The sequence below is a fragment of the Calliphora vicina genome, chromosome 2 (genome assembly GCF_958450345.1).
Source record: "Calliphora vicina chromosome 2, idCalVici1.1, whole genome shotgun sequence".
Classification (NCBI taxonomy): Eukaryota; Metazoa; Arthropoda; class Insecta; order Diptera; family Calliphoridae; genus Calliphora; species Calliphora vicina.
In genome coordinates this window covers 126,848,613-126,873,373 of record NC_088781.1, presented here as the reverse complement: position 1 = coordinate 126,873,373, position 24,761 = coordinate 126,848,613, and the positions used below count along the sequence as shown (strand labels likewise).

General features: G+C 32.3%; 2 protein-coding genes across 2 annotated transcripts; both read right to left on the bottom strand.

Annotated features, from left to right (window-relative positions):
* Nucleotides 1-1,059: 1,059 nt before the first annotated feature.
* On the bottom strand, nucleotides 1,060-11,527 carry LOC135950853 (pickpocket protein 19-like). Its single transcript, XM_065500377.1, has 7 exons — nucleotides 11,343-11,527; nucleotides 10,651-11,287; nucleotides 10,444-10,593; nucleotides 1,774-1,906; nucleotides 1,664-1,732; nucleotides 1,355-1,597; nucleotides 1,060-1,289 (listed from the first exon to the last, which is right to left on the bottom strand). The coding sequence occupies exons 1-7, from the start codon at nucleotides 11,525-11,527 to the stop codon at nucleotides 1,060-1,062; spliced, it is 1,647 nt and encodes a 548-aa protein (XP_065356449.1).
* Nucleotides 11,528-11,975: 448 nt separating this feature from the next.
* Nucleotides 11,976-18,956, bottom strand: LOC135950851 (pickpocket protein 19-like). Its single transcript, XM_065500376.1, has 7 exons — nucleotides 18,742-18,956; nucleotides 18,050-18,686; nucleotides 17,839-17,988; nucleotides 17,579-17,711; nucleotides 12,844-12,897; nucleotides 12,338-12,580; nucleotides 11,976-12,280 (listed from the first exon to the last, which is right to left on the bottom strand). The coding sequence occupies exons 1-7, from the start codon at nucleotides 18,954-18,956 to the stop codon at nucleotides 11,976-11,978; spliced, it is 1,737 nt and encodes a 578-aa protein (XP_065356448.1).
* Nucleotides 18,957-24,761: the final 5,805 nt, after the last annotated feature.

Sequence of the window (24,761 nt, the reverse complement as noted above, 5' to 3'; positions counted from 1 at the left end):
TAATTGGGGTGGCGAAGCGCACCTGGTCAGCTAAATATAAGATAAAACTACCTCGATTATTTAAAATATCTTTGGTTATATTTATCTCGTATACTTTTCACTGTTTATCAAGTTCTAAATATTATTTATCGCCTCAAACGAAGTTACCTTTCAATTGCTTTCTCATTTAATTGACCTAATTATTCAAAAACTAAATACATTTAAAATCAAGCATTTATAAAGTCTTTAAATCACACACGAAAGATTAATTAATGTTTTTACCATTTTCCTTAATTCATTCTTTATTTACTTGTAAATACTTTAAATACCTCAACAATTCCAGGAAATTCCCTCCAGAAACTATTCAAGTTAACCTTAAGGGATCATAAGTTAACTTTTAATTTTGATTAAGTTTTACTAGACATCACTTAGCAACTCAATCTTTAAGCAACAAATAAATTCCCATAAACAAAACGAAACATTTGCAACAGCCACAGCAAAAGCAGCCAATATCATGTTTACAATGAAGGAATAAACTTACGTCCATACATTTACTAGATAGAAATTTTCCAAAACAAGGAGTTGGAGAGACCCTAAAGAACAAAAAGCAAAATGCTGAGTTTAAGTGACAAATTGACAGCAATTTACTTTATTTTCTTTTGCTCGCTCGCTCTCTCCCTCTCTCTCCCTGTAAGTTATCAGTAAATAAAGTGAAACTGTATATTGGGAAATGATACGAGTACTTGTTGTAAGTATGAAGGTATGTTGCACGATGTAAGGGAATTGAGAGGTCTGTTTTTGAAAAGCAACTTGTTAAAAAAATACAAATTAAAGGTGATTTGTATTGCCAAACAAACACAAGTAGAGTAGTATGAGTAAGTATTTACCTTTAAGGTAAAAATTGTCATGAAAATTAAGTTGAATAGCTCAATTACGCAGGTTGTTTGATAATTATAATGAGAGTGAACGACTCTCCAATAATATCCAAATAAATCACATGCATTTATTATTGCATATTTTTAGGAATGAAGTTTATTTGTTAAATTTTAAATTTTAATTGAAATAGTTTCCATAAATATTCTAAAAACTTTCAGCAGCCCTTACACGATTATTCATAACCCAATTACGTCGTCCAAGAAGAATTCTATCATGTTGGCTATTTACCAAATAATTAATCTTCATATATTTAGCATTAGATTTCAATTGATTTAACATAAAAGCCGGCAACTCAACCACTACAAAGTAGAACAGTTCAATGGCACTGATAAGAGAACAGCCCAGAAATAGACCAGCAATACCGCCAAAAGCCACTACATAATAAAAATTAATAATAGTTATTGAAAAGATTTAAATATAACTTGTATTAATTACCCACCCATTAAATCCACCCAACCAAACACCAAACTGGTGCGGTACACCATCATTGTTTCGAAACGGAAATGCACATCTAAATCAACGTACGTTTTATTGTTACGCAGATACGCTGGCAAAAATGATGGTCTTACATCCGTAACATAATTGAGGGAATAACAATTGCGAAAACATTTACAAATCATACCATGGTAATAATTATGCACGTAGTTCTCTTCGCTGAATTGTTGATAAAAACGGAAATAATCTAAAACGAACAGACAAACAAACAAATCTTAGTCAAAATAATTATAAATAGCTTAAATGCATTTACCATTATTCTTGGCCAAACATAAGAAATCTTTAATTTTACATGCTGCATATTCCGCTATTTGAAAATAAACTAATTTAAAAAAATGTGTGGATTTTAAAGCGAATTAATACCTGGTGGGAATAACAGATCCATTGTGCAGTTGCAATACTTTAGTAAATATTCCTGATGACACTGTGTCTGACAGTTTTCATTCATGTAGTTAAAACCAAGCAACGATTTGAAATCATAACTATTGCGCTCATCCTAAGGGGGAAAAGGATAATTCACGAAATTTAGAAAACAAATGGAACATGTACCTTATAAGAACTGAGCAAGAACTGAACTAGAACTGAACTAGAACTGAACTAGAACTGAACTAGAACTGAACTAGAACTGAACTAGAACTGAACTAGAACTGAACTAGAACTGAACTAGAACTGAACTAGAACTGAACTAGAACTGAACTAGAACTGAACTAGAACTGAACTAGAACTGAACTAGAACTGAACTAGAACTGAACTAGAACTGAACTAGAACTGAACTAGAACTGAACTAGAACTGAACTAGAACTGAACTAGAACTGAACTAGAACTGAACTAGAACTGAACTAGAACTGAACTAGAACTGAACTAGAACTGAACTAGAACTGAACTAGAACTGAACTAGAACTGAACTAGAACTGAACTAGAACTGAACTAGAACTGAACTAGAACTGAACTAGAACTGAACTAGAACTGAACTAGAACTGAACTAGAACTGAACTAGAACTGAACTAGAACTGAACTAGAACTGAACTAGAACTGAACTAGAACTGAACTAGAACTGAACTAGAACTGAACTAGAACTGAACTAGAACTGAACTAGAACTGAACTAGAACTGAACTAGAACTGAACTAGAACTGAACTAGAACTGAACTAGAACTGAACTAGAACTGAACTAGAACTGAACTGAACTAGAACTGAACTAGAACTGAACTAGAACTGAACTAGAACTGAACTGAACTAGAACTGAACTAGAACTGAACTAGAACTGAACTAGAACTGAACTAGAACTGAACTAGAACTGAACTAGAACTGAACTAGAACTGAACTAGAACTGAACTAGAACTGAACTAGAACTGAACTAGAACTGAACTAGAACTGAACTAGAACTGAACTAGAACTGAACTAGAACTGAACTAGAACTGAACTAGAACTGAACTAGAACTGAACTAGAACTGAACTAGAACTGAACTAGAACTGAACTAGAACTGAACTAGAACTGAACTAGAACTGAACTAGAACTGAACTAGAACTGAACTAGAACTGAACTAGAACTGAACTAGAACTGAACTAGAACTGAACTAGAACTAGAACTGAACTAGAACTGAACTAGAACTGAACTAGAACTAGAACTGAACTAGAACTGAACTAGAACTGAACTAGAACTGAACTAGAACTGAACTAGAACTGAACTAGAACTGAACTAGAACTGAACTAGAACTGAACTAGAACTGAACTAGAACTGAACTAGAACTGAACTAGAACTGAACTAGAACTGAACTAGAACTGAACTAGAACTGAACTAGAACTGAACTAGAACTGAACTAGAACTGAACTAGAACTGAACTAGAACTGAACTAGAACTGAACTAGAACTGAACTAGAACTGAACTAGAACTGAACTAGAACTGAACTAGAACTGAACTAGAACTGAACTAGAACTGAACTAGAACTGAACTAGAACTGAACTAGAACTGAACTAGAACTGAACTAGAACTGAACTAGAACTGAACTAGAACTGAACTAGAACTGAACTAGAACTGAACTAGAACTGAACTAGAACTGAACTAGAACTGAACTAGAACTGAACTAGAACTGAACTAGAACTGAACTAGAACTGAACTAGAACTGAACTAGAACTGAACTAGAACTGAACTAGAACTGAACTAGAACTGAACTAGAACTGAACTAGGAACTAGAACTGAACTAGAACTGAACTAGAACTGAACTAGAACTGAACTAGAACTGAACTAGAACTGAACTAGAACTGAACTAGAACTGAACTAGAACTGAACTAGAACTGAACTAGAACTGAACTAGAACTGAACTAGAACTGAACTAGAACTGAACTAGAACTGAACTAGAACTGAACTAGAACTGAACTAGAACTGAACTAGAACTGAACTAGAACTGAACTAGAACTGAACTAGAACTGAACTAGAACTGAACTAGAACTGAACTAGAACTGAACTAGAACTGAACTAGAACTGAACTAGAACTGAACTAGAACTGAACTAGAACTGAACTAGAACTGAACTAGAACTGAACTAGAACTGAACTAGAACTGAACTAGAACTGAACTAGAACTGAACTAGAACTGAACTAGAACTGAACTAGAACTGAACTAGAACTGAACTAGAACTGAACTAGAACTGAACTAGAACTGAACTAGAACTGAACTAGAACTGAACTAGAACTGAACTAGAACTGAACTAGAACTGAACTAGAACTGAACTAGAACTGAACTAGAACTGAACTAGAACTGAACTAGAACTGAACTAGAACTGAACTAGAACTGAACTAGAACTGAACTAGAACTGAACTAGAACTGAACTAGAACTGAACTAGAACTGAACTAGAACTGAACTAGAACTGAACTAGAACTGAACTAGAACTGAACTAGAACTGAACTAGAACTGAACTAGAACTGAACTAGAACTGAACTAGAACTGAACTAGAACTGAACTAGAACTGAACTAGAACTGAACTAGAACTGAACTAGAACTGAACTAGAACTGAACTAGAACTGAACTAGAACTGAACTAGAACTGAACTAGAACTGAACTAGAACTGAACTAGAACTGAACTAGAACTGAACTAGAACTGAACTAGAACTGAACTAGAACTGAACTAGAACTGAACTAGAACTGAACTAGAACTGAACTAGAACTGAACTAGAACTGAACTAGAACTGAACTAGAACTGAACTAGAACTGAACTAGAACTGAACTAGAACTGAACTAGAACTGAACTAGAACTGAACTAGAACTGAACTAGAACTGAACTAGAACTGAACTAGAACTGAACTAGAACTGAACTAGAACTGAACTAGAACTGAACTAGAACTGAACTAGAACTGAACTAGAACTGAACTAGAACTGAACTAGAACTGAACTAGAACTGAACTAGAACTGAACTAGAACTGAACTAGAACTGAACTAGAACTGAACTAGAACTGAACTAGAACTGAACTAGAACTGAACTAGAACTGAACTAGAACTGAACTAGAACTGAACTAGAACTGAACTAGAACTGAACTAGAACTGAACTAGAACTGAACTAGAACTGAACTAGAACTGAACTAGAACTGAACTAGAACTGAACTAGAACTGAACTAGAACTGAACTAGAACTGAACTAGAACTGAACTAGAACTGAACTAGAACTGAACTAGAACTGAACTAGAACTGAACTAGAACTGAACTAGAACTGAACTAGAACTGAACTAGAACTGAACTAGAACTGAACTAGAACTGAACTAGAACTGAACTAGAACTGAACTAGAACTGAACTAGAACTGAACTAGAACTGAACTAGAACTGAACTAGAACTGAACTAGAACTGAACTAGAACTGAACTAGAACTGAACTAGAACTGAACTAGAACTGAACTAGAACTGAACTAGAACTGAACTAGAACTGAACTAGAACTGAACTAGAACTGAACTAGAACTGAACTAGAACTGAACTAGAACTGAACTAGAACTGAACTAGAACTGAACTAGAACTGAACTAGAACTGAACTAGAACTGAACTAGAACTGAACTAGAACTGAACTAGAACTGAACTAGAACTGAACTAGAACTGAACTAGAACTGAACTAGAACTGAACTAGAACTGAACTAGAACTGAACTAGAACTGAACTAGAACTGAACTAGAACTGAACTAGAACTGAACTAGAACTGAACTAGAACTGAACTAGAACTGAACTAGAACTGAACTAGAACTGAACTAGAACTGAACTAGAACTGAACTAGAACTGAACTAGAACTGAACTAGAACTGAACTAGAACTGAACTAGAACTGAACTAGAACTGAACTAGAACTGAACTAGAACTGAACTAGAACTGAACTAGAACTGAACTAGAACTGAACTAGAACTGAACTAGAACTGAACTAGAACTGAACTAGAACTGAACTAGAACTGAACTAGAACTGAACTAGAACTGAACTAGAACTGAACTAGAACTGAACTAGAACTGAACTAGAACTGAACTAGAACTGAACTAGAACTGAACTAGAACTGAACTAGAACTGAACTAGAACTGAACTAGAACTGAACTAGAACTGAACTAGAACTGAACTAGAACTGAACTAGAACTGAACTAGAACTGAACTAGAACTGAACTAGAACTGAACTAGAACTGAACTAGAACTGAACTAGAACTGAACTAGAACTGAACTAGAACTGAACTAGAACTGAACTAGAACTGAACTAGAACTGAACTAGAACTGAACTAGAACTGAACTAGAACTGAACTAGAACTGAACTAGAACTGAACTAGAACTGAACTAGAACTGAACTAGAACTGAACTAGAACTGAACTAGAACTGAACTAGAACTGAACTAGAACTGAACTAGAACTGAACTAGAACTGAACTAGAACTGAACTAGAACTGAACTAGAACTGAACTAGAACTGAACTAGAACTGAACTAGAACTGAACTAGAACTGAACTAGAACTGAACTAGAACTGAACTAGAACTGAACTAGAACTGAACTAGAACTGAACTAGAACTGAACTAGAACTGAACTAGAACTGAACTAGAACTGAACTAGAACTGAACTAGAACTGAACTAGAACTGAACTAGAACTGAACTAGAACTGAACTAGAACTGAACTAGAACTGAACTAGAACTGAACTAGAACTGAACTAGAACTGAACTAGAACTGAACTAGAACTGAACTAGAACTGAACTAGAACTGAACTAGAACTGAACTAGAACTGAACTAGAACTGAACTAGAACTGAACTAGAACTGAACTAGAACTGAACTAGAACTGAACTAGAACTGAACTAGAACTGAACTAGAACTGAACTAGAACTGAACTAGAACTGAACTAGAACTGAACTAGAACTGAACTAGAACTGAACTAGAACTGAACTAGAACTGAACTAGAACTGAACTAGAACTGAACTAGAACTGAACTAGAACTGAACTAGAACTGAACTAGAACTGAACTAGAACTGAACTAGAACTGAACTAGAACTGAACTAGAACTGAACTAGAACTGAACTAGAACTGAACTAGAACTGAACTAGAACTGAACTAGAACTGAACTAGAACTGAACTAGAACTGAACTAGAACTGAACTAGAACTGAACTAGAACTGAACTAGAACTGAACTAGAACTGAACTAGAACTGAACTAGAACTGAACTAGAACTGAACTAGAACTGAACTAGAACTGAACTAGAACTGAACTAGAACTGAACTAGAACTGAACTAGAACTGAACTAGAACTGAACTAGAACTGAACTAGAACTGAACTAGAACTGAACTAGAACTGAACTAGAACTGAACTAGAACTGAACTAGAACTGAACTAGAACTGAACTAGAACTGAACTAGAACTGAACTAGAACTGAACTAGAACTGAACTAGAACTGAACTAGAACTGAACTAGAACTGAACTAGAACTGAACTAGAACTGAACTAGAACTGAACTAGAACTGAACTAGAACTGAACTAGAACTGAACTAGAACTGAACTAGAACTGAACTAGAACTGAACTAGAACTGAACTAGAACTGAACTAGAACTGAACTAGAACTGAACTAGAACTGAACTAGAACTGAACTAGAACTGAACTAGAACTGAACTAGAACTGAACTAGAACTGAACTAGAACTGAACTAGAACTGAACTAGAACTGAACTAGAACTGAACTAGAACTGAACTAGAACTGAACTAGAACTGAACTAGAACTGAACTAGAACTGAACTAGAACTGAACTAGAACTGAACTAGAACTGAACTAGAACTGAACTAGAACTGAACTAGAACTGAACTAGAACTGAACTAGAACTGAACTAGAACTGAACTAGAACTGAACTAGAACTGAACTAGAACTGAACTAGAACTGAACTAGAACTGAACTAGAACTGAACTAGAACTGAACTAGAACTGAACTAGAACTGAACTAGAACTGAACTAGAACTGAACTAGAACTGAACTAGAACTGAACTAGAACTGAACTAGAACTGAACTAGAACTGAACTAGAACTGAACTAGAACTGAACTAGAACTGAACTAGAACTGAACTAGAACTGAACTAGAACTGAACTAGAACTGAACTAGAACTGAACTAGAACTGAACTAGAACTGAACTAGAACTGAACTAGAACTGAACTAGAACTGAACTAGAACTGAACTAGAACTGAACTAGAACTGAACTAGAACTGAACTAGAACTGAACTAGAACTGAACTAGAACTGAACTAGAACTGAACTGAACTGAACTAGAACTGAACTAGAACTGAACTAGAACTGAACTAGAACTGAACTAGAACTGAACTAGAACTGAACTAGAACTGAACTAGAACTGAACTAGAACTGAACTAGAACTGAACTAGAACTGAACTAGAACTGAACTAGAACTGAACTAGAACTAGAACTGAACTAGAACTAGAACTAGAACTAGAACTGAACTAGAACTAGAACTGAACTAGAACTGAACTAGAACTGAACTAGAACTAGAACTGAACTAGAACTAGAACTAGAACTAGAACTGAACTAGAACTAGAACTGAACTAGAACTGAACTAGAACTGAACTAGAACTGAACTAGAACTGAACTAGAACTGAACTAGAACTGAACTAGAACTGAACTAGAACTGAACTAGAACTGAACTAGAACTGAACTAGAACTGAACTAGAACTGAACTAGAACTGAACTAGAACTGAACTAGAACTGAACTAGAACTGAACTAGAACTGAACTAGAACTGAACTAGAACTGAACTAGAACTGAACTAGAACTGAACTAGAACTGAACTAGAACTGAACTAGAACTGAACTAGAACTAGAACTGAACTAGAACTGAACTAGAACTGAACTAGAACTGAACTAGAACTGAACTAGAACTGAACTAGAACTAGAACTGAACTAGAACTGAACTAGAACTGAACTAGAACTGAACTAGAACTGAACTAGAACTGAACTAGAACTGAACTAGAACTGAACTAGAACTGAACTAGAACTGAACTAGAACTGAACTAGAACTGAACTAGAACTGAACTAGAACTGAACTAGAACTGAACTAGAACTGAACTAGAACTGAACTAGAACTGAACTAGAACTGAACTAGAACTGAACTAGAACTGAACTAGAACTGAACTAGAACTGAACTAGAACTGAACTAGAACTGAACTAGAACTGAACTAGAACTGAACTAGAACTGAACTAGAACTGAACTAGAACTGAACTAGAACTGAACTAGAACTGAACTAGAACTGAACTAGAACTGAACTAGAACTGAACTAGAACTGAACTAGAACTGAACTAGAACTGAACTAGAACTGAACTAGAACTGAACTAGAACTGAACTAGAACTGAACTAGAACTGAACTAGAACTGAACTAGAACTGAACTAGAACTGAACTAGAACTGAACTAGAACTGAACTAGAACTGAACTAGAACTGAACTAGAACTGAACTAGAACTGAACTAGAACTGAACTAGAACTGAACTAGAACTGAACTAGAACTGAACTAGAACTGAACTAGAACTGAACTAGAACTGAACTAGAACTGAACTAGAACTGAACTAGAACTGAACTAGAACTGAACTAGAACTGAACTAGAACTGAACTAGAACTGAACTAGAACTGAACTAGAACTGAACTAGAACTAGAACTGAACTAGAACTAGAACTAGAACTGAACTAGAACTAGAACTGAACTAGAACTGAACTAGAACTGAACTAGAACTAGAACTGAACTAGAACTAGAACTGAACTAGAACTAGAACTGAACTAGAACTGAACTAGAACTGAACTAGAACTGAACTAGAACTGAACTAGAACTGAACTAGAACTGAACTAGAACTGAACTAGAACTGAACTAGAACTGAACTAGAACTGAACTAGAACTGAACTAGAACTGAACTAGAACTGAACTAGAACTGAACTAGAACTGAACTAGAACTAGAACTGAACTAGAACTGAACTAGAACTGAACTAGAACTGAACTAGAACTGAACTAGAACTGAACTAGAACTAGAACTGAACTAGAACTGAACTAGAACTGAACTAGAACTGAACTAGAACTGAACTAGAACTGAACTAGAACTGAACTAGAACTGAACTAGAACTGAACTAGAACTGAACTAGAACTGAACTAGAACTGAACTAGAACTGAACTAGAACTGAACTAGAACTGAACTAGAACTGAACTAGAACTGAACTAGAACTGAACTAGAACTGAACTAGAACTGAACTAGAACTGAACTAGAACTGAACTAGAACTGAACTAGAACTGAACTAGAACTGAACTAGAACTGAACTAGAACTGAACTAGAACTGAACTAGAACTGAACTAGAACTGAACTAGAACTGAACTAGAACTGAACTAGAACTGAACTAGAACTGAACTAGAACTGAACTAGAACTGAACTAGAACTGAACTAGAACTGAACTAGAACTGAACTAGAACTGAACTAGAACTGAACTAGAACTGAACTAGAACTGAACTAGAACCGAACTAGAACCTGTACAAAAATGAATTGAATTGAATCTTTCATTTACCTTTACATATACAATACTCACATTAAACACACACTTCCTTTGAGCCGATGACAAACTTCTCGTATCATTGTCATATAGATAGATAACTGGCTCCACTTCCACCACAGTTTCAGTGTTGGCTGGCACCCAATATGGCTCCTTATAGAAAACTTCTGGCTCCATTACACTCACCTAGAAAAACCAATAAACATTAAACAATTTTCCATCAGTACCCATTACAAATCTCACCATTAAACCTTTTTCATTATCCTTGTTATAGTGCCTCTCCTCATTCAACATTACGCGCACAGTTAAGCCACTTCTTGGTCCAGCACTTCCCGTCCTCCAGGGATATTTATTATCCAATAGCTGTTTTCGTCTACCCTCCTCTGTGGACAGAGTATTAAAGTGCCAGCATATGCCGTTATGTCCTTTGCTTCTTAAGAAAATATCGCAACAATTAATGTTATAACGCCTCCACTTACAATAAATTAAAAACTCCTCACAACGCCAGGTCATGTAATCAGCTACTAAACTAAAGTTTATATTGTTGACCAGCTGGAAGGGCTGATCTTTTAGGGCACTGAAATGTTCAAAGTTGCCAAAGCTTATGTTGTCATAGAGGCCAATGACAAATTCAAACATGCGAATTTTTTCGGTATCATTTTCATGGGGCATAAAGCGATGTTTGGCCATTTCTAAGCGCTGCCAGTTCAAATGATTAACATTGCAAATGGTTATTTCGGGAAAGGGTATACGGAATACTGGAGTGTTGGTGCTGTCAATTATTGTCTCCAGAATGCCGGCATTGAAGCGCTGCGAAAGAATCATGCAGACATAAATGGTGCCTATGAGAGCGCAGACTAGAGTTAGGAACCAGAAGAATCTGTAGGGAATTTGGAAATAGTTATGCCTCTTAGAAAAATATCAAAATTAAATACCTTTCAAATGTATTAGATTTCTCCTGGAATATCCTACTTATGCCATGTACACTAGACCTCCGGCCAAAATTCACTATCAACTGGGCAGCTGATTTTATGCCCTTCTTTTTTTTATCCAATTCAAACTTGCGATTAAGTTGTTTTAAAGCCAATGGTTGGGCAGGTTTATAGCTAGATACCGCCATAGAGTTAGTTTAGGAATAAATAGAAGCTAAAAAAATGTCCTTTGGTATTGAAACTCTAGTACAGACTGAGGTTTTACAGAAATTATGAAGTATTTATGTATAAATAGTTTTCTTTAGCTATTGTTAATGTTTGCCAACTGTTTGTGTGAATTAATTACTAGTAGTTAAATTAATTGTGAGCAGTATTGTTAATATTATTGACAAATAATGGCATTGTACACAGTGCATTGTAAATGTGATGGTTTCTTTAATGTCAGCTTAATGCAGACAGGTCACCAGGGCAAAAAGGTCAGGGTTGAAAGATATAAAAAGCAGATTTTTAAAGTAGTTTTCATTGTGCTTTATTTAATAAGTATTATGAACTCGTATTTGTCTTAAGATTATAGTTGAACTGTTATAAGTTTGAATAAAATATTTCTTGTTAATGTTTGATAATTTATTTTGAATTTTATTTGTACAATAGGGCTGCCGTTGTCTTGTTATTGAAATTATTTTTATAAATAGAAAAATCATTATTATGCAAACTCTCAACAGCCATTATGCGATTATTCACACCCCAATTACGGCTCTTATAGGGAATTTCACTCAACTGACGTTCATTATTAAGCTGATTATTAGCATTCATGGGCTTATTTTTCGTTTTCAATTCCCTAAACAGGAACACAGGCAATTCCACCAAAACAAAATACAGCAATTCCATGACACTGATAAGAGAACAGCCCAAAAATAAACCAGCTATGCCGCCAAAAGCCACTAGAAATAAAAATTTAAAAAAAACTCAAATATTTCTTAATAAATACCAAGTTTTACCCATTAAATCCACCCAACTAAATACCAAACTTGTGCGGTACACCATCATTGTTTCGAAACGGAAATGCACATCTAAATCAATGTATGTTTTATTGTCACGTAGATACGCTGGCAAAAATGATGGTCTTACATCCGTTACATAATTGAGTGAATAACAATTGCGAAAACATTTACAAATCATGCCATGGTAATCACTGCGCACGTACTCTTCTTCGCCAAATTGATGAGTAAAACGGAAATAATCTGAAAATGTATAAGCGCCGCGAAACATTAGCCAGGTTAAGTAAACAATTGTAGGGCATAAAATATGATTTATTAAAATATATTTGATCAATTCACAATTGGTGTCGTAGTGTTGTACCGTTGTATGTCGTAATTTTTTTATTAATATTTTGTTTTTGTTTCGAAAAATTTTGTTTGAAAAATATTTTTCACAAACAACTTACAACGCTACGACTTCGATTGTGAATTGGGCAATTGTTAACAAATATTGAGTAGAAACTTACCATTATTCTCAGCCAAACATAATAAATCTTTAACCTTGCAGGCAGCGTATTCATCTGTTTGAAAATAGAAATTGAATAAACATAATAAGGTGGCCCTTATTTCATAAATGTTGTTTTTTTTTAATAATTTTAAGGTCTAAGAATATTCTACATTATCAAAAAACCGAATGATGAACATTTGAGCAAAATCGCATAACATTTTTAGGTTGCATTGTTTATTTGAAATTTAAAGTTTTGGGTCAAAGTATCATTATTTAAAAAAAAAAAAAAATTAAAGTTATATAATGAAAAAATAGCTTTTGTTACATTCACCCATAGATTTATTTGTAAACAATTTTTAAATTTATTAAAGATTTATAAAACTACAAAACTTATTTCATAAACTTTTGATAAAATTAAAAACTGTTTTGGGTGTAATTATGAAACTTTTCTGACATCGATTTTAATTTGATATCAAATAAGTAAGAGTCTGGCGATTATCCAGAGGGCGTGAAATAGGAAATTTCCCCCCCCCCAAAACCGAAAAGTTTTAATATAAACAAGTAAGAGTGCTATATTCGGCTGTGCCGAATCTTATATACCCTTCACCAAATTATACTTAAAAATTGTAAATATTTTTAGGTAAACAAAATTTAATTTTGTTGTTTTTTGAATTTTTTGGAAAAAAAAATTTTTCGATTGTTATTTTAATTTTTTTTTTTTAAATTTAAATTTTTTTTTTTTTTAAATTTTAAAAATTTTTTTTTTTCAAATTTTAAAAATTTTTTTTTTGTGTTTTCAATTTTTTTTTTTTTTTAAAAATTCGGGTTCAAAATTTTTTTCCCGATTTTGACCCATTGTAGGTCCAACTTACTATGGTCTTATATATGTCTTTGAAATATCTATCATTAGATATCCATATTGTCTATATTAATGTCTTAGTAATCCAGATATAGGTAAAAAAATAGGTCAAAAATCGAGGTTGTCTTGGTTTTTTCCTCATATCTCAGCCATTTGTGGACCGATTTTGCTGATTTTAAATAGCAAAATTCTCGAAAGCATGTCTGACAGAATTATTGAAGATTTGGATCCCGAAGATATCTGGGGTCTTCAGAAAACTGATTTCAACAGACAGACAGACGGACAGACAGACAGACAGACAGACAGACAGACGGACATGGCTTAATCGACTCCGCTATCTATAAGGATCCAGAATATATATACTTTATAGGGTCGGAAATGAAAAATGTAGAAATTACAAACGGAATGACAAACTTATATATACCCTTCTCACGAAGGTGAAGGGTATAAAAAGGAAGAAAAAGAAAAATGTAGAATAAATTTTAATTTTCCCCCCATCCAAATGGTTAACCTGGATCAGCGCCTGGTAAGAGTGCCGAATCTTATATAATCTTCAGCAAAGTATACTTTAAGGTAAATATAAACAACTATTTATGGTGAAACACATATTTTTTTGGTAAAAAAAATTATTTGGTGATAAACTAATTTTTGGTGAACAAAAAAATGTTTGCTAAAAAAATACGTAAAAACCGTGGTTTATTTCCTTTATGCGGATACCTTTGATTGTAAATAAATGCAGTTTAGTAGTTTGAAATTTCAACAACTCTTCATTTATTCAAATGTAGAACCACAACTATGTGATTTTAAACTCATTCACTACTGCAACCGCAGCCAATATTTATAGACAGTGCCATCTTCATTCGAGTAGCCTCGATTGTTCTTAAAGAACAAAACTAGAATACTCGAATTCTAGAACTTTCAATGCTAATGTTAGCAGCTTAAACTTTTATTGAACTTATCAACCCAGCAAAAATTTTGTGAATAATGACAACTAATTATTTCATGCATTCTTTTGTAAGGAGTGGTGGTTACCCAGCACATTATTTTATTTACTAGAATAAGTACTTATTTTTATACAGGCTGGTAATGAACTTTGCATTTAGCACAGCTATGTGTTTGACTGGAAAACGGGAGGTTAGTGGTTCGCCACCTGTCAAAGCCATTAATTTTTTTGTTCATATCATATTCATTTATATGTTGATGTTAAAACTATTGTTAACTTCCAATAAAATAAGGAAAAAACAGGACAACCTCGATTTTTGACCTTTGCAACTACGTATATAAGACCATAGTAAATTGGACCTACAATAGGTCAGAATCGGAAAAAATATTTTTTAATCCGAATTTTTTTCACAAAAGAAAATTTAAAAAAAAATTTTTAAATTTAAAAAATTTTTAAAAAAAATTAAAATAACAATTCGAAAAAAAAAAAATCCAAAAAATTAAAAAAACAACTTTGGAAAAAAAAATTTTTGTTTACCTAAAAATATTTAAAATTTGTATTTTGAAGTATAATTTGGTGAAGGGTATATAAGATTCGTCACAGCCGAATGTAGCTCTTTTACTTGTTTTAGCTCTTTACTTGCTTTTTTTCACCAAAAAAAAATTAAAAAACCAAAAATTTTTTTTTAAAATTTAAAAAAAATATTTAAAAATTAATAAATTTAAAAAAAAAAATTTAAAATAACAGTTCGAAAAAATTTTTGGAAAAAAATTTTTTCTTGCTTTTTTTCACCAAAAAAAATTAAAAAACCAAAAATTTTTTTTAAAATTTAAAAAAAATTTTTAAAAATAATAAATTTAAAAAAAAATTTAAAATAATTTTTTTTTTTTAATTGGCCCTTTTTTAATTTTATTTTTTTTTCTCTAAAGAAAGCTTAGGTTTTTTTTCCCTTAAGATCTTTTTTGTCGCTGAATGGGATGCGAGTAGGATAACTATCAAAATAAATGTTTGTAACTCAAGACGCACAATTTTGAGTTAAATATTTATTTTGATATATATCCGATAAAACATTTTTGTTTCTTAAATTTGTTAGTGAAAAAAAAATTGTTTTCCTAATTTGTATTTTAAAGTATAATTTGGCGAAGGATGTATAAGATTCGGCATAGTTCTCTTACTTATTAAGATATGTAGTAACCCATATAGAATTTATTCTTCTATCTTCTTCTCTATATATAAAACACAAACAATGTTTCTATCTATGTCAGTTATAGACTCTGAAACCATTCAACCGATGAGTTCCAAAATGGTTTTATTAGAAAGGCAATTTTGTATAGATGGTTTTGGACACCTAAAACACTGCATTACGTCATTCGGTTCATTTGTTCAGCCGATTTTCGAATTTTCCCATACAAACATTTTTCTTAATTTTGAACTTTTGAAAATTAGTATGTCTTAAAATTTTATATGTAGGAAGTGCCTACCTTCCTAAGAATCCCTTCTTCCCACTAAGAAGGGATTTTTGGAAATTCGAATTTTAAGGGAGTAAAAACTGATAAAATCGGTATCTCTATATGTTCATAACTAATAAAGTTAGCATCAAAATTTCAATTTAATCTAAATTTATTCAACAAATAAGTGGACAGTGTAATAAATTGTGGTTCTTATAAAAAAAATTCAAATTGATTTTGGTACTTTTTAGAAATTTGCATGTATACGATCATTGTTCCCTCTTTTTGGAACTTTTTTACGATATACGATATTAGTGTAATTGCTAAACACAATTTCCACTCCGCTGGCGAATAAGTTCCATTTTAATAGTATATGATTTTGTTTGATATTCCTCCGGCAGTGAACAACATGAGCTTCACAAGTTAGTTTGATTGGCATTTTTGTCATTTACTTTTAACATGCAACGCCATATTACAATAAAATGTGTAAACATTGTGGAAGAAGGTCCACACAATCTAATATACCCACTCCGGAATTAAAACTATGTGTTTCCACATAGAAATTCATTAACTTTTGTTAAAATTTAACAAAATGTCAATAAAAATAAATTAATAAAATAAATTATATAACAGTGATGTTTATTTTATCACAGAATATTCGTCATTCGAATACTTTTAATAATAATTGAATTGAACTATATAAAGAAGTTTGTACATTAATACATTTTAGCTTAATATAAATTTACTAGAATCAGATATACATTTTATATCTAAAAATTAGTTGTTATCTTCAAAAATGTATTATTACTAAAAACAATCAATGAAAAAATGAAAATTAACGAATATTTTATCCTAATTGAAAGCAACACTAACAACGAAAAAGGGGAAATAAATGAGAAGCATTGCCAGTGTTCGTTAACAAAATTGTGTTTTAAATCTACAATAAGGTTTTTTTATGCATATAGCCGTAATTTTATTATAAAACCACTCCATTAAAAAATAATTTATAAAGAAATATGTTTCTTTTTTTCTACCGAGGGACAAAAAATGTACCAAAACGAATCAATTACGTATACTACGGTACTTTTTGAAACTAATTTTTAGACTAATTTTTCTTGCTAATTCGTATTTGGATTTTTTTCAAACTGTCGAATTCCAAATCCGATATATTAGTTTCAGTTTTCGGTTTCAAAACAGACAAGTATATTTCTACTTTAGTAAAAACTGAAGTGGTTAATAATGTGTTTCTGGTTTGAACTTAGGAAATGACTGTTTTTCGCATGTCCGGTTTTATGTTGCTAAGCAAGCAACAGAGATGGAACGCCGTAAAAGCTATATGTCTACAGACCCACCGAAAAATCTTAAAATATTGATTATCCGCTAGCATTAAGATAAACAAAATTTCCGTCTTTTTTAAATTTTTTCTAATAACGAAGAACAATTTTAAACCTTGGTCACATCGAAAATCTGAATGTAAAATAAAAGGTCCAGTAAAATAATTTACCTGTTGGAAATAATAGATCCAAGGTACAGTTACAGTACTTAAGCAAATATTCCTGGTGACATTGTGTCTGGCAGTTCTCAATCATATAAGTAAAACCATACAAAGTTTTGAAATCGTTGCTGTTCTGTTCATCCTAAGGAGAATAAAGAATAATAGAAACAGTTAAGAACTTCCACGAAAATTTCTTATAATTTGTTGAACAATTCTTTATAACTATGTCTATATCTGTTCAATTTAACCTTTCAATTTATAATACTTACTTTAAAAAAGCATTGTCGTTGTGCCGACGACAAACTTCTTGTATCATTGTCATAGAAATAAACAACTGGTTCCACCTCTACCACTGTCTCGGTATTAGCAGGCACCCAATATGGGTCTCTATGGAATACTTCTGGTTCCATAACACCCACCTAGAGCAACAAAAATCATTTTTTATATTAAATTGTTTTTTACTCAATTTACAAATCTCACCGTTATACCCTTCTCATTATCCTGGCGATAGTGTTTCTCTTCATTCAACAAAACCCGCACCGTCAAAGCACTTCTCGGTCCAGCACTGCCAGTCCTCCAGGGATATTTATTGTCGAATAACTGTTTTCTTCTGCCCTCCTCCGTGGACAGAGTATTAAAGTGCCAGCATATACCATTTTGTCCTCTACTTTTCAAAAAGATATCGCAGCAATTTATTTTAAAATGACGCCACACACAATCCGTCAGCAACTCTTCACAGCGCCAGGTCATGAAATCAAATACTAAACTAAAATTTACATGGTCTACCAGCTGGATGGGTTTATCTTTTAGGGTCGAAAATTCAGTAAATTCTCCAAAAGTTAGATTATCATAAAGGCCAATAACAAATTCAAACATTTGTAGTTTTTCGGTGTTATTTTCGTGGGGCATAAAACGATGTTTGGCCTCTTCTAAGCGCTGCCAGTTCAAATGATTTGCATTGCAGATGGTTATTTCGGGAAAGGGTATACGGAATACAGGACTATTGGTGCTGTCCACTACAGTTTCAAAACTACCAGCATTAAAACGCTGGGAAAGAATCAGACTAACATAAATGGAACCCAAAAGGGCAGAGGCAAGTGTCAGCAGCCAAAATAATCTGTAAATAAAGAGGTTTAGAAAAACCTATAAACACAAATTTTACAGGATTTCACCTTTCATATTTATTTGAATTCTCCTGAAATATCCGATTTACTCCATGTATGGTAGATTTCTGGCCAAACCCCCAAGCCAGTTGTTTAGCTGAATCCTTAAATTGTCTAGTGAATTTGGTTTTAGTTCTGGAGGCATAATTATGATTCACCAGAAATTTATTATTCAGTTGCCTTAAAGCCAAAGGCTGGGCTGGTTTGTATTTAAGAAAAGTCATTTGGACTTAAACCAATTGAAAATTTTAAATTTATTAATATTTTTCACAGCTACAATGCTAAGTGATGATTGGTTGGCAAAGACTAAAAATATATTTAAATTAAATGGTGTTTATGTATCGTTTATTTCATGATATCGTTAATGTTTAGCAAATATTTGTATAGAATAATTATAATAATTAACCTTGTGTAGTACATGGTGTTAAAATTGTTAACAAATATTACAATTTGTTCTTGGTACATTCTAAAAGGGGGGCGTTTATTTAATGTCTGGGTCGGCACAATACGTGCATGTCTCTTTAGTATTACTAAAGAGGAAAGGTCAGGGCTGAAGTTATAAATCTGTTAAAAATATTTTCAGTAAAATAAATTCTAATTCAAGTTAGTTTAATTTTAAATAAAGACAAGTTCATACAAAAGTTCATGACCGTAAGATTTATTATAAAATAATAATATTTGTATTATAAAACAGGTTAACAAATAAAGAACAAAAATTTTGGTGGCGAGATACTCTTAGTGGGTTTGTATTAAATGTTCATTGGAAACACCAATAACATAGTGATACAAAAGTGAAAGAAAAAAATTATGTTGATCATTGTGGTTATAGAACATTCTAGTTTTCCGTTAGATAACACTGTGTGTAATTTTTTGAGTCATGGAAATATAACCATATACGGACACAACTATCCAGTTTTGCCAAAAGTCATGTACTTTTTTTTATGAACCCCAAAGATTTGGGGCCTCGCTGTCATTTTTGCAAAAAAGTGATAATTTTCTCAGTCTCATATCTTGCAAACAGTTCGGAATTTTGATTTACTCTCAGAGGCAAAGTTGTAGCCCTTGGCATAAAGAACAAAAATTGTGAACATATAAAATCAAAAAAACTCCATCTTCAAGATCAAAATCGCAAAAAACTTAAAAAAATAAATTAAATTTAATTAAATTTTTTAAAGCTGCCTAAAAGTATGCTTTAGTTTTTAATAATTTATGGCCCAAAACACTTAATTCCTTTAGTTTTTTCATATTAGCTTATATTGACCTACCTAAACGGCGTTAAGAATCATTCCTAGGATGTTCATATGCTCTAGAAAGTTGTTTATTGAGATCTTAGGTACATTTTTGTACTGGATTATTTTCTTGAATTTTGAACGGTTTGCTACCTATGGACCTGAGCAGGAGAAAAAAGGTAAAAAATCGATTTTTTTGTGATTTTTATCTTAAAGGATTTTGATTCTACAAGTGCACAATTTTTGTTCTTTATGATAAGGGCTACAACTTTGCTTCAGAGAGTAAATAAAAATTCCCAACTGTTTGCAAGATATGAGCCTGAGAAAATGGTCCTTTTTTGCAAAAATGACACGTGTTTAGTAGCCCATAAAAAGAAGTCCATTACTTTGGGAAAAACTAGGAGACATGGGTCTTTTTTTTGGTATTTTATCACGTAGTGGAGTCCGGATATGGTTATTATACCCTTCACCATGAGTGGCAAGGGTATATATAAGTTTGTCATTCCGTTTGTAATTTCCACATTTTTCATTTGCGACCCCACAAAGTATATATATTCTGGATCGTTAAAGATAGCGGAGTCGATATAGCCGTGTCCGTCTGTCCGTCTGTGTGTTGAAATCAATTTTCCGAAGCCCCCAAATAAATTCCATATACGATTCATACATCAATATATCCGTAATTCTTCCGGCTCGGTTGCTACCAGGACAACCTCGAATTTTGACCTATTTTTGACCTATATCTAGATCACTAAATAAATAATATAGACAATATGGATATCTAATGATAGATATTTCAAAGACCTTTGCCACGACGTATATAAGACTATAATAAGTTGGACCTACAATGGGTCAAAATCGGGAAAAATATTTTTTAACCCGAATTTTTTTTTTCACCAACAATTTTTTTTTCACTAATTGTTAAAAAACTAAATTTTTTTTTGTTAAATTTAACAAAAGAAATTTAAAAAAAAACAATTTGGGCAAAAATTTTTTCAAAAAAATTAAAAAAAAAAATTAATTTTGATTACATAAAAATATTTAACATTTTTATGTTAAAGTGTAATTTGGTGAAGGGTATATATATATAGCTCTCTTACTTGTTTTTTTTTTCGTGTTGCACTGTGTAATTTATGAAACTGTTTGTATAAATAGTAATAGCAAATTGCTGTTACAGTTAACATTAACTACATTATCAGTGTATTCTAGAAAATTATAGTGTGAGTATTGAAAGAGAGTAACTACTAGGGTATTCATTCGACTAATGATCCTTCGATTAATCGAATAATTTCTTACGAATAATTATTCGAACAATTTAAAAATGGCCATTTTCGAATAACGAATAATTCGAACAATTTTATGTAGAATAATCGAATAAAACGAATGTACATATATATTTAAATATATATATTAGAGTGACAGCCGATTTTTTTTTTTAGATTTCAAAGAGTGCCGGGTGGAATATTGTGACACTAGGCCTATATGTTAAGTGCTGAAAATTTGAGCCAAATCGGGCAGCGATTTCTGGACGCGCATCGAGGTCAAAGTTCAGATATATGCAAAATTATACTATTTATATGGAATAAATAGGTGAAACTCCTTAACTTTCTGCATTGTTTTCTATAAATATGTAGATTTATTTATATTAATGAATATTACATTAAAAAAAAGTTTTGGAAATTAACCCTGTATCTCCTTTGGGTCAAAATGACCCAAAAACTGTATTATCGCCAAAATTAAAGAAAAATGCAAATTTTTCAGTTTTTGAAAAAATTTTGCTACTAAATAAATACTTTTGCAATTGAATGCAAAAGAATCGAAATATGTACGTAATTATCGTTGTAATGAGATATAAATGACAAAAATTGGTAAAACAAATGTTAAAGTTATTACAAATTCGCCAGACCATTAACGTGTTTCAGGCCACTTGAACATAAAATTTAGGAAAAAAATTATCATATTTCGAGAAAAATTAAAATAAAAGCTACTTTTTATTTAAAGTATATCCATATTTACTTGTGTACGAGTTTTTGTCTTCGTAGGATATCGTTAACCTATTCGCAGGTATGGCCAAAAAAAAAATATTTTTTTAACGGCCGTTTCGAATCTCCATTTTCAAATTTTTAAAAATTTTGTTAAAGAAATTTCAGAATTTTTTCATCATCACATTGGGATTTATTGAGATCAAAATAGGGTATAAAAATATGAAAAATTTATGTCAATACCTCTTACAGTTTTTCCGTACCTGCGATTTAAATTTTGCGATTTTCAAGAAAAACAAATTTTTTTTACATATTTAGGCGAATGAGCCCAATTTCCTTAATGTTATAAATTTTAAGTAAAACCTATTCATAATATTAGAGTCCTTGTAATTTTAAATATGGTCTGAAAGTTTTACTAAAATCGGAAAACGATAACCTTAAATCGTGAAGGTCAAAGGTCAAATTTTTCAATATTTGGAATTTCTAAAGAAAAGATAGCGAAATGTTATATATTTTTGGGCCGATTTTAATGATGATAATTTAATGATGGACTTTATTTCGAATGTTTTTTAACATTATCAATACTTGAATTGTTAACTTTAACGTTATTTTTTGTTTTTCTTTAACAATAAAATATTAAAAAACCAACATCAAAACTTCATTCTTTACTTTTTTAATTAATTTTAAACGTGCGATGATCGAATTATTCGAACAAGTTAAAATCTCTTATTCGAATTATTCGTTTTATTCGAGCAAGAGAAAAATTGAATAATTCGAATAGCCTAGTAACTACCCAGCAGTTTGAAAAGTGCCAATTGGAAACCTTACACTAGCTATATTACTACTTGTACAACTAACAACTTCGATGTGGCTCCTAAAGTGGTAGTTAAAAGGTTATCATTTGCACTAGCATATTCAATAATAGGCAATATAAATTTAAGACAAATAAAATCCTCTAAAATATATCACTTCGATTACCACAATGATGCAGAAAATGCAAAAATTCCGACTAAACTCATGAAATTCTTAATAATAATTAGAGAGCAATACAAACAACTGCTCTGCGGCTTAGTGGTTAGAGCATTTGACTAGAAAACGAGAGGTTATGTGTTTAACCCCGCTCTCTCATATTGTTTTCTTTTTTCCCAAATGCTGGAGTATTCGTACTAATAGTGAAGTGCGCCAATCGGCCACCTGCTATGACATTCCCGTGTAGTCAGCCACTGAGAACTACCACTAATGAATTTTCGACGTAGCGGAACTAGTTCAATAATGTGCAGGTTATGTAATTTTTTTATAAATTTAAACAAATAAAGTTTTCATGGCTGAGTTACAGCAGTTTAAAAACAGGATGATTTAAAAAAAAGTATGAAAAAACTGATAATGTCGCAAAACATGTTATCACAAAAATTAACTCAGCTCATTTATATTCTAATTGATTTTTATTTACTTTTCAATAAAATAAAAAACAAGAAATTTAAGACGAAAATTTAAATTTATTGAAAAATGAAAGATTTTTGAAACTTAAACGATCGCCATTTTTCAACCCAAAAAAGCACTTCTATTTGAAACGTAAATCATGTCTTTTTAATGGGTGATTGACTTAAAAATGCGGGAATTACAATAGATATCTTGAGAAATGACGATATTCTTAAAGATACAACTTCCAAAATTTATAAGTAGGTTGTTTTGAAATTGACTTTAAAATTGTTTCTTTTGTTATTGGGTTTATGTTTTAAAAATGCGGGATTTTTGAAAATATTCTTTTATTTTGAAACATTTGTACAATATAATACTCATTCTCGCAACATATGGATTCCGAGCCAAAAGAACTGCTTAACTTTTGAGGCCAAGAACGAATCAAGCCAATATCGGATACTCTGTTCATAAGTGAAGCGTATACCTACCAGAGAAAGTCGGACGGGGTATGGTGTGGAAAAAATGCGGATAAGGCCAAACTTCTCAACACTTCATTCTAAAGTCTTTTTAACAGTTATTTCAACATTTGGCCGAGCGGTGTCATATGGAATATTTCGATTTCATATCTGCCTGTATATTCTGGGTGATTTTCAGAAAATGTTCGCTTCAAATGAATCAGTTGCATTCGGTATAGGTTTCCTGTGATGGTCTGGTCAGATTTCAGCAGCTCATAATATATAGTATCCTTTTGGTCCCACCAAATTCAGATCATTACCTTAGCGCCATGGATATTTGGCTTTGGTATCGATTCGGCTAGTTGACTGGGCTTCACATACAATCTGTTACACTTCGGATTATCGTAATGAATCCAATTTTCATCGCAAGTAATTAATAGGTCTATCGGCTTCAATTCGTATGGTAGCCAATTTCCAGCTTTTCGATGAATGATTTTGAAAGCTCTTGTAGAGTTTGACAATAATCTTCAGGGAGTAATGCCTCCAATTCTTGTTATTCAATCTTTTTGGCCATCTTTCGCACGTTGTTTTTGATTCTAATAAACACTAAATTTAATTTTCTTGCTTGGGCAATTTTGACCCCATGATTGATTCAACATCGCTTAGCAAAACGTCAAAGGTAGAGACATGAAATTTGGACTATATGTTTCCCTCTCCTTATGCAGATCCACTATAATGGGAGTTTTAGAAATTGCAAGGTTTAGGAGCTAAATTCGGCAGTCTTATATCTAAAAAATAATAATTTAATTAAAAAAAATAAATAAAAATTAAAATTTAACTTTTTTTGAAATTCGAACCCTTAAGGGTAAAAAAGCAGATAAAAACAGTATATTGGTACTTTTTCGCACATCTTTTAAACTATTAAAAAAATATTGAATTTTTGTAAT